Genomic DNA, 18,625 nt, shown 5'->3' on the forward strand with positions numbered 1-18,625 from the left:
GCTGGTGTAACTCACTGTGTCTCCAGGGTCTGGAGGCTCCCAGAAGACTTCTTTTGTCTCATAGAGCCTTTTTATATCTGTTCCATTAAACAATTACCTATTGTGGCTATGTTTTTTACAGGCTGTTGTAATTTTTTTGGCCTTGTGTTCTTCTATTAAAATTTTGGTAAAAGCAGTTTTGAGATATACTTCACATACTGTGAAATTCACCCATTTGAAGTGTACAATTCAATAGTTTTTAGTAAATTCACATAGCTGTGCAATAACCATGATCACAGTCTAATTTTAAAAAATTTTCATCACTCCAGAAATAAACCCTATACCCATTGACATCACTCTGAAGAGGATTTATAAAAATAAAATATTATACCAGATTGCAAAAAGGCATCTCCTCTTGTGGGTGTAAATTACACTCCACCCCATAGCTCCTTAGTTTGTATCATTAGTGACAGCAGTCCTATTTTATTAACCTACCTGTACTTTTTAGCAATCTCTCGCTTACGACTAGGAAAAAATATAATTCATTCATCCATATATATATATATATATATATATATATATATATATATGCAGTAAATATTTCATAAGCGTGCCTATGTTCCTAACATCATGGCTAAGTGCTGGAGATTAAAAAAAGGGAACATAACATAGTTCTTACTGCCCAGTGTCTCTCAGTTCAGTGTAGAAAACAGACAAGTGAACCAATAATTACCAATACTGCTAACCAATGATCAGATTATCTTAAAGATAGGAAGCAAATACTTGGAGAATATCATAGGTCCATAACAGGTGTGCAGAAAATCAAGTTTTATTTACTTTTTAATAATTTAATCTATTTTCAGTTTTGAAATCCAAGCCCACTAGGTGGAAGAAAACTAATCACAATAATTTGGGGTATCCCCACTTGTGTTCAAATTTTGAGGATCTTATATTGTATCAAGGAGTTCAAGTAGATGGGTGACAGATGTGGCCAGTGGTATCATCCGATGTGAAGTGACTATTGCCCTTTTTAGTCTTTAGTAAATAGCACCCACAGATTGCTATAGACTGTCCATCTTTTTTACTTATGGCTACTTATGGTCCTTTTAGATCCTCAGATATTCTCACCATTTTGGGACAGCTCTTGACCACAGGAATCGTGGAGTCATTCTTGATTTCTGTCTCGTTCACTCTGCATATAAATCTACAAATCCTGCCAATATCTTTGAAAATATAACCAGAATTTAATCATTCTCCATCACCTCCAAAAATTCTCCCTTTTCCAAGTCACAATTATCCCTCACTTGGATAATCTCAGTAGTTTCCTAACAATTCTCCCTGTTTCCATCCTTATCTCTGCCCACCACCACATCTGTTTCACCTCAAAAAAATGTCTTGGTCTGAAAAATTTTATTCTTTATAATGTAGCAGAAACAATAACAACGGCAGCAATAATATTTTACTATGCATTCTATGTCCAAAATGTTATGCCAAATGTTTGTGGTAGGCAGAGTAGTGGCCCCTGAAGGCGACTATAGCCTAATGCCTGGAACCTGTGAATGTTACCTTTACATGGCAGAAGGGACTTTTGCAGATTAAAGTTGAATACCTTGAGCTGGGGAGATTATCCTGGATTATCTGGGTGGGTCCAATCTAACCATATAAATCCTGAAAAGTGGAGACCTAGAGAGATGACAGCATGAGAATGATTTGATCCATTGTTGCTGGCTTTGAAGATGGCAGACGGAGACCGTGAGCCAAGGACTGTGGGCAGCCTCTAGAATGAGAAAATGCAAGGATATTGATTCTCTCCTAGACCTTCTAGAAAGGAATGCAGCCCTGCTGATGCCTTGATTTTAGCTCAGTGAGACTCTTATCAGACTTCTGACTTATACAACTGTAAGATAATAAATTTGGGAGAAGAATCCATTATTACTTTGATTTATGTTGTTACAAAGGGTTATAGGGTTTGAGTAATTTACTTAGGTTTCTTAGCTAAAAAGTGGCACAATCCATATTCAAAGCTTGGGTTATTGGAGACACTTTCAGGTTTAAAACTCATTCCCAAGAGAATCTTCACATGACCATTCATCCACCACTATTTCCAATTCAAGTCCTTCCAAACCCAGCAGCATGCACACATGCTTAAGTGTCAGACAAGATGTTAACACAGTGTCACTTGTGTATGTTTATATTTTGCATATGAAGGTTTGTTCTGTTGTATCTCCTCACCACAAACTTCTTAAGACCTTTGAAAACATTTTCTCTTCCAGGCTGGGCAAATTGTAGGGCAGTGACTGCTTCCCCATCAGTCTCAGAAACTACTTTGGAATGATCACTTTTCTTTTTCCCATGGTCAAAAGAATGTTACTTTTCTCTTAGAGCAATAGAGTTACTATAGTAGTATGAAGTACATTCCTTGCCAGAGCTTGTTTCATGCACATGGAACTTGTGTGCATACTGGTAATGTAGTGATAAAAACAGTGATACACATATTTTCAAAATATGGCCCTTCTCACTGCCCTCCTCTCACACCAGCCCAGCAGAACGAGTAGCTGGTAAATTGAGTGAGCCTTCTGAAAGTCTGAGCAAAATGTCCCTCAAAATCACATAGCAACAGAAATATGCAGTTATCTGTATGCCAATATCAGTACCATTGAACCCATTAAACGTACCATAGTCTACGGCATCATTGGACTTTATATTAATGTTTCCCAAACTTGTTAATCTGAACAGGAAGGACAGAATTAGAAACAAGAAAACTGTGCCATGGAGACTTGCAATAATACTATTTGGGTGTCAACATTTTGCTATAGTACACAGTGAAATATTCTTGCCTATCAAATCAGTGATTTTTCCTTTAAACATAACACATAGTGTTGTGTGCTGTGTTATGATAAAATCATTGTTTTACAATACTTGTATGAACTTTCTGGAAGTGAATTTTGCAGGATATTATTGCCTTAAAATTTGCATAATATTACATTTCTAGAAATTTATCCAAAGGAAAAAATATCAGAGATGCAAATCGTGTTTTACGTAGGGGAACATTTGCCTCAGCATTATTCACCGAGTCGAAAATGTACACAATTCTCAATGACACAGAAATAAAGTATTTACATCCAGGTGTAGGATATTATACAACCTTTAAAATTCATGCATGTAGCAGCTGATGTGCATGGTCATGCTGAATCAGGAAATGGGAAAGCAGGACTCAGGGCTGAGAGTCTTATAAGGCAGTAAACAGTGTAGATTCTGAAAGAAACAGAAAGTCTGAGACAGGAGCAAGAGGCCAGAGGTAAATCAGGTAATCTAGGGTTAATGTATCCAAATTGTAGAAATAAACTTAAAACCAATCAAACAGTAATAACAACAAAAACTGGTTGCTGCATCAATACTTTTAGGCCACTACTTACAAAAAATGTTAAGGTCCTACAATTCCTTCTGGCCCTCCAGTGTCTTGTGAGAGTCTCATTCCCCTCTTCTCCTGGATCCCGCCATGTCAAATTATTAGCAGTTCTCCCACTCTGTTGATTTGGCCAACACTGACCATTTAATTTTAGTAAATTAGGAAATGAAGCTCATCCTTACCTCTCTGTATCAGCTTCTTCTGGCTATTCCTATTATTCCTATTTATCATTCCTCTCTGCTCCCACCATGTCTTGTACATGCTTTCATCAACATTCTCCATTCATTCATTCATCGTTACAAAAATATTGTATACACACTATATATCTGTTACTGGACTAGATCTGGGGTGGAAAAGTGAACGCAATAGGCACTGGCCCAGATATTCCAGAGTCTAGTGGAGGATAACACTAAGAATGTGGGAAATTATAATACTGTGTTTTAATTACTTTAAAAGAAGAATTAAGAGAGACCTTTGCTACTAAAGAGTCAATAGCATTGGCATCACTTGGAAGCTTGTTAGAAATGCAGAATATCAGATGTACTGAATCATACTCTGCATTTTTGCAAGCTGCCTAATGGACTCATGTGACATTCAAGTTTGAGAAGCACTGATGTAGACCACGTAGGTGTTGGGACAACCTAGCCCTGTGTTGTCAAGGGAGGCTAACCAAATATAATTGCTAAAATGAGATCTGAGGAAATGAGAAGGATTTTTCCCAGAGGAGCTAGGGATGAGGGTGGGAGAGCAGAGGGTAGGATGGGGAAATGATAGGAGGTTAAGGAAATGCTCCAGGCACAGTGGACAGCTGTGGTGTTTCATCCCATTGGCAGACTAAGCAAAATATTAGGGAACTGCAAAGCAATGCAACTAAAAATAAAACCCCAAACAAAATCAAAGCAAAATAAAAAAAGCAAAAAACCACAATATTCAGTTTCCATTAATTTATCCACAATTTTGAAATCAGAAAATCTAGGAAAAAGCCATTTTAATTTTCATACAAATGTAAATTCCAAGGCAATAAAAAATGAAATCTATTTTGAATTATATTTGAGGCAGAATTTAGGACTCAGTAAACACCTTAAACTGCCGCGGAGAACAGAAGGAGACAAGGCTCAGAGGTGAGCAAAAGCATGCCGAGTTCAAGGAATTGAGGATGAGCTCAGCATGGTTGAAGCAGAGAGAGTGGAAAGACAGTGCTTTCAGGAAAGAACTCTAAACGGGTAGGTGAAGGCAGGGAAAGTATTCAAAATATTCACGTCCTGGGACTGACCAATTGAAAAAGACACTGTACCAGTCAAAAGGAACACTGGTCATTATGCCCTTTTTTGTGTATCCACAGATTATTTGGCCTGGGCTGGTGAATGGTTTAAACTCCTTGGGTGTTGGAAAAGAGCCTGGGTTCTGCTAACTGTGTCCCAGCTCCTGCAGCCCTGCTCACGGACCAATGTTCTTCAGACTGGAATCCCTGGCATGGCCAGCAAGATTTTTGCATTTATATCCCTGTAACAGCTTTTTATGCTAAGAAGCATGTTTAACTAGTTATTGTTCTTGAAACTTACCAACCCTCGCAGCTCATGTCTAATTGTCAAAGGCTCTATTAACGGCCAAAGGCTGAAACCACTTATGAGTTTCCATAGTTTTAATGGAAGCTGTCTGTCAAATATGGTTAATGTCTCCACCACAGAGGGAGACATACGGGTGTTAGTTTTAGGCCAGTTATGAAAGCAGCCTAGTGCCTTTGCAAGCTTGCAAGGGACGCACAAGGGACTCACACAGTTTTGTAGTCTTCGTTAGTCTCTTCCTTTTCTTTTTAATAGTTTTATTCTTTATAGAAGTTTTAGGTTCACAGCAAATTGAACAGAAGGTACAGAGATTTCCCATATATTGTCTGCCCCCACACATCCATAATCTCCCCCAGTATCAACATCCCACACCAGAGTGATTTATTTGTTAGAATTGATGAATCTGCATTGACACATCATTATCACTTAAAGTCCATAATTTACAAGAACAAATCGTGGTGTTGTGCATTCTATAGTTATGGACAAATGTATAATGACATATATCCACCATTATAGTATCAAAGAGAAAATATTTTCACTGCCCTAAAAATCCACAATGCTCAGTCTATTAGTTCCTCACTCCCCACGAGCCTTTGGCAACCATTGATCTTTTTGCTATCTCCACAGCTTTTTTTCAGAGTGTCACATAGTTGGAAAAATACAGTATGTTGCCTTTTCTGAGGCTTCTTTCATTTAGTAATGTACATTTAGGTTTATTTCATGTCTTTGCATGACTTAGTCACTGATTTCTTTTTACCATTAAAAATATTCCATTATCTGGTTGTATCATAATTTATTTATCCATTCACCTACTGAAGGACATCTTGGTTGCTTCAGGTTTTGAAAGTTATGAATAAAGCTACTATAAACACTCATTTACAATTTTTCTGTGGATATAACTTTTCAATGTCTTTGGGTATATACTAAGGAGTGCAGTTGCTGGATTGTATAGTAAGAGTATGTTTAGTTTTGTAAGAAACCACCAAGCTGTCCTCCAAGGTAGCTATACCATTTTGCATTCCCACTAGCAATGAATGAGAGCCCTGTTGCTCCACATCCTCTCCAGAATTTGGTGTTGTCAGTGTTCTGGATTTTGGCCATTCTAATAGATGTGTACTAGAATCTCATTGTTGTTTTAATTTTCATTTCCCTGATGACATACAATGTGGAGCATGTTTTTACATGCTTCTTTGCTGAGTCACTTTCTTTTAAGTTATCATTTCTGCCCCTGTGCACAAGTTACCAAAAACTCGCAAGATATTCAGGGTGCCCAGGAAAGGTCTTGAGCTCTGAATCAGATGCTAGTGCCCCAGCCTTAGTGAATATAGTTACTTAGCAACTACTTTCCTACCTTTAGTGGTTAAAGAAATGCAGCTCATCCTTACCTCTCTGTATCAGCTTCTTCTGGCTATTCCTATTATTCCTATTTATCATTCCTCTGGGCTCTATGTCTTATGATTGCTGTGATATTAGCAAACGCCTGGTGAACAAAGTTATGGGTGATCCATTAAAACCACTTCTCCCTTACTTTTGTCCTGTGTAAAGCTTTGACTTACAGCTGCTCAGGGGTCAAAATGCTTTTGAATGAGAACTAGAATTGTAATTCATCTCCAGGATTCACCTTTGGAGAAGTAAGAGTGAATCTAGACTGAAAAGAAATTGCCCTTCAGAGCCTGTCATTCGGGGCGCAGAGTGTTAGCAGGACACGGGTGTATAGAGTTGTCTCGTAGGAATTTGTTTTTCTGCTGGGTAAATGGCTTTCACCAGGCAGGTTCTGGGCTCCTAATAAAGGCTGTCCTTTCTCAAATCTGTTAGCTCACGCTTTCTTGAGAACTCCCCGTGAGCTCTCCTGGCAAAAGTGGACCTTTTTAGAGATGGCTTAAGGTGGCTGGACTGATCTGCGACTGTTTCCCCAGCCTTAGGACAGCAGGACCTTTCTGCCTGCAAGTTTGTGAGGTGGAGATAATCTCTGTCTCTCTCTCTGGCTTTCAAAGACTCTCTACTGCTGCCTGGGATGACTCTTCAAGAAGCAGAGGGCAGGATCAAATGACCTCCCTTTCCAGACCCAAGAATTCTTCTTTGCAGGAGGTCAGTGTTTTAGTGCATTGAAGTCTTTTCTGAAAACATCAGGGACTATAGTCTTCAGATAGTCCATAAAACCAAGAGTTCAGAGGAAATTGGTGAACTCAGTAATATATATTCATATATCAATTTAAAAACAATTGAGGTGTTGTTCAAAGTAGTTATTAAAATATAGACTACCGTCATGAAATCATGAGCATGTGTTCGTTCAGCCCACATTTTTAAAAAAAGTTAAGCACTTTTTAAATAAGGAGAGGCAAAGCATAGCGTTTGAAGTTAGAACAGATCTTGGATCTGCCACTGTCATGTTGGATAAACATGAGAAAGTAACATGATTCCTCTGAGCCTGGGTTTTCTAATCTTAGCCTCAGCTATGATTTAAAGGTTGACAATTTCACCTAGAAAGATTTCTTTTTATCACCAGTTCTAAATTTGAGCAAATTCCTAGTATCAAGGATGAATACCAGGTTAACAAGAAAAACGTTAGTTTATCTCATATATTAGTATATGTCAATAAGATTACATAAAACTTACTTCCAATCTGAGGGGGTCATACAATATGAATCACAATATATGCCTGATATTAAGTGCCTGGAGTCTATCACTATTATCAGATGCAATGAATTCATTTATTCAACAGATATCTTAGATACTATTGTACCAGGCATTCCTCTCTCTGAGATCACAGGTCTGAGGAAAACTGATGAGGTCCTTTCGTTTTCCTGGGGGTCATTCTCACTTAGTGGTCATACCTCTGCAATCTCATTAGTAGCTGCTTTTTCTGTATTTTCTTTAAGTACTACTGTTATCTGGGGCTCTCGCCTCAGACCTTTCCCTTAGATTTTATTATTCCAAGATATTTTTTACCACTCCTGTAACTTCAACTTATACATCAGTTTGACAACTTGCTATCAGGGCAGGAGTCATTTTGTTGGGTATGGAGAGGTAAGTACATACCTTCTAATTCTTTTTTTTTGCCAAGTAATTTTATTGGGATCATGATGCTTTAAAACACACTGTAATTTCAGGTGTACATTATTGTTTATCAATTTCTGACACTTCATTGTGCTCACCCCCAGTAGTCTAATTTTTATCCATCACCATAGAAACATGCCCCTTTATCCCTTTTGCCCAACCCTCAGTCCCCTTTCCCTTTGGTAACCACTAATCTGTTCTCTTTATCCATGTATTTGTTATCTTCCACGTGTGAGTGAAATCAAGCAGTATTTGTCTTTCTCTGTCTGGCTTATTTTGCTTAACATCATACCCCCAAGGTCCATCAATGTTGTTGCAAATGGGATGATTTTGTCTTTTTTATGGCTGAGTAGTGTTCCATTGTATATATATACCACATGTTCTTTATCCATTCATCTGTAGAAGGGCACTTGGGTTGCTTCCACATCTTGGCTATTGTGAATAATGTTGTGATGAACACAGTGATGCATAAATCTCTTTGGATCATTGATTTCAAGTTATTTGGATAAATATCCAGTAGTGAGATAGCTGGATCACATGGTATTTCTATTTTTAATTTTTTGAGAAATCTCCATACTGTTTTCCATAGTGCCTGTGCCAGTTTGCCTTCCCACCAGCAGTATATGAGCGTTCCCTTTTCTCCACATCCTCTCCACCGTTTGTTATTTTTGTCTTGGTGATTATAACCATTCTGATTGGTGTAAGGTGATATCTGATCATAGTTTTGATTTGCATTTCCCTAATAATTAGTGATGTTGAACATCGTTTCATGTATCTATTGGCCATCTGTGTATCTTCTTTGGAAAAATGTCTGTTCATATCCTCTGCTCCCTTTGATTATTTTTGATTGGGTTGTTTGTTTTATTTTTGTTGATTTTTATGAGTTCTTTATATATTTTGGAGATCAACCCCTTGTCTGATAAATGATTTGCAAATATTTTCTCCCAGTTGATGGGTTGTCTTTTCATTTTGTTCATGGTTTCTTTTATTTTGCTGAAGCTTTTTAATATGTTGTAGTCTCATTTGTCCCAAGGCAAGGGAAACTTTTCCTTTTGTTTCCCTTGCCCTAGTAGACATGATATTCAAAAAGATGTTGCTAAGACCAATGTTGGAGTTTGCTACCTATATTTCCTTCTAGGAGTTTTATGGTTTCAGGTCTTACATTCAAAATTTTAATCCATTCAGTGCTAATTTTTGTGTATGGTGTAAGATAATGGTCTACTTTCATTCTTTTGCATGTGCCTGTCCAGTTTTCCCAACATCATTTATTGAAGAGACTTTCCTTTCTCCATTGTATGTTCTTGGCTCCTTTCTCAAAGATTAGCTGTACATAGATGTGTGGTGTTATTTCTGGACTTTCAACTCTGATCCATTGATCTGTTTTAGTGCTAGTGCCATGCTGTTTTGATTACTATAGCTTTGTAGTATGTTTTTAAGTCAGGGATTGTGATGCCTCCAGCTTTGTTCTTTTTTCTCAGGATTGCTTTAGCTATTTGGGGTCTTTTGTTGTTCCATATAAATTTTTGGATTCTTTGTCCTATTTTTGTGAAGAATGTCATTGGGATTCTGATTGAAATTGCATTGAATCTGTTGATTGCTTTAGGTAGGATGGACATTCTAACTATGTTTATTCTTCCGTCCCATGAACATGGACTATCTTTCTATTTCTTTATATCTTCTTCAATTTCTTTAAATAATGTCTTACAGTTTTCAGTGTATAAGTCTTTCACCTTTTTGGTTAAGTTTATTCCTAAGTATTTTATTCTTTTTGTTGTGATTGTAAATGGGATTGTATTCTTGATTTCTCTTTCTGTCAGTTCGTTGCTGGTGCATAGAAATGCAACTGATTTTTAAAATTGATTTTGCACTCTGCAACTTTTCTGTAGTTGTTGATTATTTCTAATAGGTTTCTGGTGGATTCTTTAGGGTTTTCTACATATAGAATCATGACATTTGGAAATAGAGAAAGTTTCACTTCTTCCTTTCCAATTTGGATTCCTTTTATTTCTTTTTCTTACCTAATTGCTCTGGCCAATACCTCTAGTACTATGTTGAATTGGTATGGCAAGAGTGGGCACCGTTGTCTTGTTCCTGTTCTCAGAGAGATGGCTTTCAGTTTTTCACCATTAAGTATGATGTTGGCATTGGCTTTGTCATATATGGCCTTTATTATGTTAAGGTACTTTCCTTTTATACCCATTTTATTGAGACTTTTTATCATAAATGGATTTGGATCTTGTCAAATGCTTTCTCTACATCTGTTGAGATGATCATGTGATTCTTAGTCCTCATTTTGTTACTGGGGTGAGTCACATTGATTGATTTGCAGATGTTGAACCATCCCTGCATCCCTGGAATAAATCCCACTTGATCATGGTGCATGATCCTTTTAATGTATTGCTGTATTTGGTTTGCCAATATTTCATTGAGGATGTTTGCATCCAAGTTTATCAGCGATATTGGCCTGTAGTTTTCCTTCTTTGTGTAGTCCTTGTCTGGTTTTGGTATCAGGGTAATATTGGCCTCATAGAAAGTCTTAGGGAGCATTCCATCGTCTTAAATTTTGTGGGATAGTTTGAGAATGATGGGTATTAAATCTTTGAAAGTTTGGTAAAATTCTGGTTATCTGGTCATCTGGTCCTGGACTTTTATTTGTTTTGGGGGGAGGTTTTTGATTACTGTTTCAATCTCTGTACTTGTGATTGGTCTATTCAGATTCTCTATTTCTTCTTGATTCAGTTTTGGGAGGCTGTATGAGTCTAAGAATTCATCAATTTCTTCTAGGTTATTGAATTTGTGGGCAGAAGGTTTTTCATAGTATTCTCTTATAATCCTTTGTATTTCGGCAGTATCTGTTGTAATTTCTCCTCTTTCATTTCTAATTTTATTTATTTGAGCCTTCTCTCTTTTTTTCTTGGTGAATCTGGCTAAAGGTTTGTCAATTTTATTTATCATCTTAAAGAAACAGGTCTTAGTTTCATTAATCCTTTCTAGTGTTTTTTTTAGTGTCTATTTCTTTTATTTCTGCTCTGATTTTTATTATTTCCCTCCTTCTGCTGACTTTGGGCTTTGTTTATTCTTCTTTTTCCAGCTCTATTAGGTGCATTTTAAGATTACTTATTTGAGATTTTTCTTGCTTGTTGATGTGGGCCTGTATTGCTATGAATTTCCCTCTTATGCTCACTTTTGCTACATGCCATAAGATTTGGTATGTTGTATTTTTACTTTCATTTGTCTCTAGGTATTTTTTAATTTCCCCTTTGATTTCTTCATTGATCTAATGGTTGTTCAATAGCGTGTTGTTTAATGTCCACATATTTCTGAATTTCCCAGTTTTTTCTTGTGGTTGATTTCTAGCTTCATAGCATTGTGGACAGAAAAGATTGTTGGGATAATTTAAATCTTCTTAAATTTACTGACACTTGCCTTGTTTTCCAACATATGGTCTATCTTTGAGAATGATACATGTGCACTTGAGAAGAAAATATATTCTTCTGTTTTGGGATGAAATGTTCTGTATGTATCTGTTAAGTCCATCTGATCAAGTGTTTCATTTAAATCTATTATTTCCTTGTTGACTTTTTGTCCAGATGATCTGTCCATTGATATAAGCAGGGTGTTTAAGTCACCTACTGTTATTATGTTGCTGTTACCTTCTCCCTTTAGGTCTGTTAATAATTGCTTTATGTACTTTGCTGCACCTGTGTTAGGTGCATATATATTAATAAGTGTTATGTCCTCTTGGTGGAATGTCCCTTTTATCATTAAATACTGCCCCTCTTTGTCTCCCATTGTCTTTTTTGACTTGAAGTCTGCTTTGTCTGATAAAAGTATGGCAACACCTTCATTCTTTTGTTTGCCATTAGCTTGGAGTATTGTCTTCCATCCCGTCACTCTAAGCCTGTTTGTCTTTAAAACTGAGATGTGTTTCCTGGAGGCAGAATACTGTTGTGTCTTATTTTTTACTCATCCAGCCACTCTGTCTTTTGATTGGAGAATTCAATCTATTTACATTTAGAGTGATTATTGATATATATGAGGGCTTAATACTGCCATTTTACCTCTTGTTTTCTGGTTGTTCTATGTTTCCATTGTTTCTCTTCCTTTGTATTTCTGACTGCCATTTCATTTTGGTGGCTTTCTCAGGGGTTTTTCCTCAGTTTTCTCTCTTTTTGCGAACTGTAGCTTTGCTCTGATATTTTGTTTAGTGGTTACTGTGAGGATTGGGTGAAAGATGTTGGAGATGAGATAGTTCATTTTCTCATAGCCTCTTATCTCCATTAACCTAAGCAGGTTCCTTCTCTTTCCTTGCCCCTTCTGAGTAATTACTGTTATAAATTGTTCTGTTTTTAAAGTTGTGAGTTTGTGACTGAGTTGAACTGTTTATCATTACTTTTGATACTTTCTTTCCCTTTCTCTTTTAAGTTGTAATTGAGTCTTTGCCTCCTTATTCCAGTAGAGAGCTGAAGGTTTCTGATTATGTCTATTTATCTCCTAGCTCAGAACTTTGTAGACCTTTGCCTTTTTGTTGCCAGTGTGAGGGCATCTTTAATTATTTCATTCTAGGAGAGGTCTAGAGGCAATGAATTCCCTCAGATTTTGTTTATCTGGGAAAGCTTTTATTTCTCCATCATATCTGAAGGAAAGTTTTTTCCTCAATTGTTGCTGCAGTTTCCCATGGTGTTTGATGAACTAATCTTTCATTGGGCATTTCTGGTATTCTTAGGTCATAGATTCCACCTGTGACCACTAGGGGTAATAGGAGCAGAGTTTCTGCCCCTACCCCATCTGCTGGAAGCTGTGGGGGTATTATGGGTGCTTGCCCCAGCCTGGGGTGTGTTCAGGTGCTTTAGTGGACTGTGTTTGGCTGGCAGGGCTTCCTTGCTGGACCAAGCTAGGGACACTCCTTGGTGCTGCAGGGGCACTATGGGCTCCCCCTCCCTGCCAGGAAAGTGATCACCAGTGGGCTAAATGCTGCCAGTGCTTCTTTCCACAGCTGTCCATGACATGTTCCCTCTTTGGGGGCTCAGCAGCACTATGAGTGCTCACACGCGTGGGCTTGGGGTGTGTTTATCCCAGTGTGGAGATGTGCTGTGGTCTCTGCTTGAGGTCTGCAGGACTTCTGTGCTTGGCAGGTGGGTCTTCCTTGCTGGGATCCGAGCTAGAGCCATTCCTTGGTGCTGCAGGGGCAGTATGGGTTCCCCCGTCCCACCAGGAAGGTGATCCTGAGTAGGCTGAAAGCTGCTGACACCTCTCCTCACACCCACCCAGGACATGTTCCCTCTTTGGGGGCTCGGCAGCACTATGAGTACTCACACAGGCCAGAGGTGTGCTTGCCCCAATCTGTAGATCTACTGCAGTCTCTGTTTACAGTCCACAGGGCTGCTGTGCTTGGTGGGTGAGGCTTCCGTGCTGGAGCAAGCTAAGGCCACTCCTTGGTGGCACAGGGGCATGATGAGCTTCCCTTCCTCACCGGGAGGGCAATCATGAGTGTACGCTAAGGATTACCATAGCCTCCTCCTACAGTTGCCCTGGTGAATGTTCCCACTTTCAGGGCACTTGCACCAGGCTGGAAAGCATTTGTGTGCGTGCACAGGGCTACTAGAGGAGAGCAGGGCATGCTCACCTATCTCTACCACTTCCTGGGGAGCCAGTCCATCCATCCTCAGATGTATAGCTGCGTGTGTCTCTCAGGCATCCTCTTGTGCTGTATGGGCTTCCTCTGTTGGTCAGTGAATGTCCATTTAGTTGTAGTTCAAAAGGGAAGGACAAAGGGAACAGCTCACTCTGCCATGTTGCTGAGGTCACCCATACCTTCTAATTCTTACATATAAGTCACAAGTGAAAAAGTGAGGTTTGTCTTCCAACTGACTTCCAAGGGCAGAACCAAAACCCATGTATATTATTTTGTTATATGTTGCCTCTCAATTCAAAATTTCCAGCCATTATTATTATTTTTTTAGTGAGCCTTCAAGAGGCTTCCTGTATTGAAAATTTTTGTCTTTTGTTCTCCTCAAATGCCCTCATCATCACTCTTCATGTAACCAATTATACCCACTCAAGTTGAAGCCACTGCCTGTTCATTCAGGGGTTGGAATGAAATTCACCAAATGAACTTACACTCAGATATGTTATTTTCTAGCCTCATGGACAGACCTTCTTGGAGTACCAGGTCTACTTCTAATTCTGTCCATTGCACACACTGGGATTTTGTTGGTATTTAAATATGTGTTGAGAGAATGCATGCATGAGTGAATTAAAGAGGAAAACATATTTTAAAAACCAAGCATTCTTTCTGTATGTAAAAATAGGATGTCAGAAAACTTAGGATAACAATAAATATGGAGTAACTCCTTTGATCCTACAGATTTCTTCATCTGGGTCAACACATAGGTATATCCTCAAACACAGGAGATGGTGCAAAGCTGTCCTCCTTCATCTGGGTGGAGATGAACCAGACGCAATGAGGGTTTCCGAGGGACCACACTCCCAACCCCAAACCCTTCCCTTTATTTTCAGTGCCCTTTTGCAAAATGGAACATTAAGAATCTTACTCAGGTTAATTCTGGTCCAATTATTATCTGTTAGCTTGCAATGAGTTCTTTTGTTCTTGTTAAGGTTAACTTTAGGCCATATTTCTTTAGGGAAAATTTCCCTTAAACAATAACAGATTCACAACTACTACCTATATAATCAAACACTTTACCAACTATCACCCACTATATTTTTACAGATTGAATTGGTTCTTTCCTAGCATTTAGTTTTTATCAATAGCTGTTGTGTATTTATTTAATCCAAAGTATTTTACTACAAAGTATTTAATATTATCTCTATTAGCTTCCTTTCATTGGGTACACAAGGACTTATAAATCTTGCTGGACTTCTTAAGGGTATTTGCCTTGGAAACTGAGAAATGAAGAAAAGCAGGACGAATTCCCTTTTGTGTTGTCCTGTGGTAATCAGAAATATCCTGTCTTCCCATGAACATAGAATGATAGAACTGGAAAATATGTTACCATTATCTAATCTGACCTCTTTTACATTTCTATGGAAATATACTGAAGCCTAGATGTAACATGTAGCACTGTTGCTAAAACTCTGGTGTCCTCACACAATTTAGTGATCTCTTTCCCTATTTCACCAAAGGTAAACTCCAAATCAAAGAAAAGAATAACTGGGTGCGTACTTCCATTGAAGAATAGGACAAGGTTTAAGAGTGATCCTAAATTGTATGATATATAGAAGAGAGCGAAAACATTTTTTCTTCCCTGTTTTTACAGAATCTTGTCATGTCTCCCAAGGAAATCTGTCCCTTCACTCATCATGCCATCCTTCAATCAGAGCATTTTCCACCCTGCAGTCTTCTTTCTTACTGGCATCCCTGGTTTGGAAATCTACCATGCCTGGATCTCCATCCCGTTCTGTTGTCTCTATGCCATTGCCATCTCTGGGAATGGCATGATCCTGCTTGTCATCATCACTGAGTCCAGCCTCCATGAACCCATGTACTATTTCCTCTCCATGCTATCCTTCACGGACCTAGGGCTGTGCCTTTCCACGTTAGTTACCATGCTGGGCATTTTCTGGTTCAATGCTCGAGAAATCAGCTTTGATGCCTACATTGGCCAAATGTTCTTTATCCATGGATTCACATTCATGGAGTCCTCAGTACTCCTGGCAATGGCCTTTGACCGCTTCATTGCCATCTGTAACCCACTGAGATATGCCACAATATTAACCAATTCAAGGATCATCAAAGTGGGCTTTGCAATTGTTATTAGGGGGACAACAGCTCTTGTGCCTTTACTCCTGCTTCTTAAGCACCTGTCCTTCTGCCATAGTCGTATTCTGCACCATTCATATTGTTTCCATCCTGATGTGATGAAGCTTTCATGCACAGACACCAAGATCAACAGTGCATTTGGCCTGACCATTGTCATCTCTACTGCTGGCTTGGACTCTATCTTGATCCTCCTCTCCTATGTTCTGATCATCCACTCTGTGCTCAGCATTGCCTCCCCCGAGGAGCGTAAGAAGGCCTTTGGTACCTGTGTCTCACATGTAAGTGCCGTTGCAATCTTCTACATTCCCATGATCAGCTTGTCACTGGTGCATAGATTTGGGAAGCATGCCCCTCCCCTTGTACACACTCTCATTGCCAACGTTTATCTGCTCATCCCTCCTGTAATGAATCCCATTATCTACAGTGTGAAGACCAAGCAAATTCGCAAGGCTATGCTCAAAGTATTTCTTTCCAAGCTAACTTAGGAAATTTTCAGGGTACCATTTCTTTACCAAGACTTCTCTGACTCATATTTGATCAATCATCAGTGTGAGTTATATCTATTCCTGGAAAAAGCATCTTTATACACGCTTTGACCCTATTCTGGTCATCCAGTAACTTACAATTTACACACTTCTAGACTGTTATTTTCTGAGAGCAGGAATTGTGACTTGTGTGCTTCTGGAGCTTCCACAAATACTGCGCCTGGCACATAACAGGACCATGGTTAAAATACGTCTACAGGCATGGGCCAACAAAGTCATATTTTGGGGTCTAGAGTATGCCTCACCACCTCTAGAGTATGTAGCTACCCAAAGTATGTCTGATATAATTTAGATCAGTAGGAAAGTGTAGGTTTCTGTAATTCTTACAGTTTATTGATAATGATTATTATTATCCAAAATAGATTATTCATGGCTGAGGAACATGAATAAGCACAATAAACAAGAAGAAATGTGAATCAAAAGGGTACTTCCCTAAATCTAAATGAGTCTTTCAGGTCAGTTTGGTAAATGCATTAATATTTTAATTATGCAATATATAGTGATTCATCTTCTATATATGTGTCTAAAGGGGGATAATGGGCAAAATTGCAAAGTTGTATTGCGATGTTCAAAACATCATTATACATTGCAATGAAAATCTGGACACTGCTTAAACAATTAGTTTAGGACATTGGTTAAATAAAATATGAACTATCATGCAACAAGCTAAAACTGATATAGATATAAGTGATACATTGTTAAGAGAACAGATTAATTAGCATACTGGGTACTTATCATTGTTTGTGCATATATTTCATGTGAATATATACATACATGTGCAAACAAACATTAAAAGAGTATGGCCCACCACAGTCTAGCAGTCTAGGGGAAAATGGAGACTGCAGTTTGAGCTCACAGGCACCATAACTCTGTACGCTACTCAGTACAGAACAAGTGGATGGAAAAATTCAGCTATCATCTTCCCTCTGGGGAGTGAAATTGTGCAGCCTTGCAGACAGCACACCAACTTCTTCAAGAGGGCTCCAAGAGGACTGATCTCTCTCTCTTGTCAGTCATGGAGCTTGGATGTGTTGTCCACAGCCTGGCAGCCTGAGAGAGAATGAAGACAGCAGCTTGGGCTTGCAAACACCATAGTTCCCCATCCTGCTCAACACAGAATTAGTGGATAAAAAGGCCCACCTCTCAGCTTCCTTCTGGGTTGGGAAAGAGTAAAGCTATATTTACAATTACCCAACTGTTCTGAGGGGCACTCCTGGAGGACAGACCTCTTTCCTGTCAGTCTTAGAGCTTGGATGGGTTCACTACAGTCTACTAGCTTGGAAGAGAAAGAAGTCAGCAGGTTGGGCTAGCAGATTCCTTAGCTCACCCTGCTGGTTCACCACAGAGTGACCTGAAAGAAACTCCAGCTACCTGCTTTTCCCTGGGGAAGGAAAGAGTTGATAGAGGCCCCCAGAATCTCTCCCTGGGCTCATTGGTAGAGGTTGTCTTCTCTACAAGCCAGTCTGTAAAGGCTGAGAGAGGGGTCTGCTTTATCTAATGTGCAGACATTCACACAGACAGTCAAGGAGAAAGAAAAATCAGCCAAAGATCTTCCAAACAAAGGAGCGAGATAAGTCTTTGGAAACTGACCTTAATGAAATGGAGCTAGATACTTTACCTGACAGAGAATTAAAAATGCCTGTCATACAGATGCTCATCGAGCTCAAGAGAACAATGCATGAATACAATGAATATTTCAACAAAGAGACAGAAAATATAAAAACACCAAACAGATATATAGACAAATAAAGAATACCGTATTAGTGTAATGGTAGTGGGTAAATCATTTTTAATTCAAACATATAAGTTAAGGGAGAAAAGCATTAAAAATAACTATAACCACAAATATGCTTAAACATACACAATACGAACAGATGTAAATTATGACAACAATGACGTAAAGTATATGGGGGGGAGGATTTAAAATGTAACATTTTTGTATGCAATTGAACTTAAGTTATTATCAACTTAAATTAGACTGTTATAACATGGTTTATGTAAGCCCTATTCAAAAATACCTGTAGAACTTACACAAAGAAAAACAGAAAGAAATCAAAGCATATCAGTACAAAAATCAACAAAATACAAAGAAGACAGTGAGGAGACAGCAAAGGAATTACAAGATGAACAGAAAATAACTAACAAAATGGCAATAGTAATTCTTCCATATGAATAATCACTTTAACTGTAAATGGATTATATTTCCCAAACAAAAGGAAAGAGTGGCTGAATGGATAAAAAAATATGATCTATCTATATGCTGCCTATAAGAAACTCACTTTAGACT

The 18,625-nt window shown here is 38.5% G+C and overlaps 1 protein-coding gene across 2 annotated transcripts; it reads left to right on the plus strand.

Moving 5' to 3' along the window:
- The first annotated feature begins 15,001 nt into the window (after positions 1-15,001).
- Positions 15,002-16,278, plus strand: LOC103544345 (olfactory receptor 51F2-like). Of its 2 annotated transcripts, XM_070626693.1 has the most exons (2): positions 15,002-15,056; positions 15,368-16,278. In XM_070626693.1, the coding sequence occupies exons 1-2, from the start codon at positions 15,002-15,004 to the stop codon at positions 16,276-16,278; spliced, it is 966 nt and encodes a 321-aa protein (XP_070482794.1). The 2 variants fall into 2 exon arrangements, with proteins under 2 accessions (XP_070482794.1, XP_008509410.2); XM_008511188.2 differs by lacking the exon at positions 15,002-15,056 and having other exon boundaries at positions 15,334-16,278.
- Positions 16,279-18,625: the final 2,347 nt, after the last annotated feature.

The sequence above is a fragment of the Equus przewalskii genome, chromosome 6, assembly GCF_037783145.1.
Source record: "Equus przewalskii isolate Varuska chromosome 6, EquPr2, whole genome shotgun sequence".
NCBI classification, from domain to species: Eukaryota; Metazoa; Chordata; class Mammalia; order Perissodactyla; family Equidae; genus Equus; species Equus przewalskii.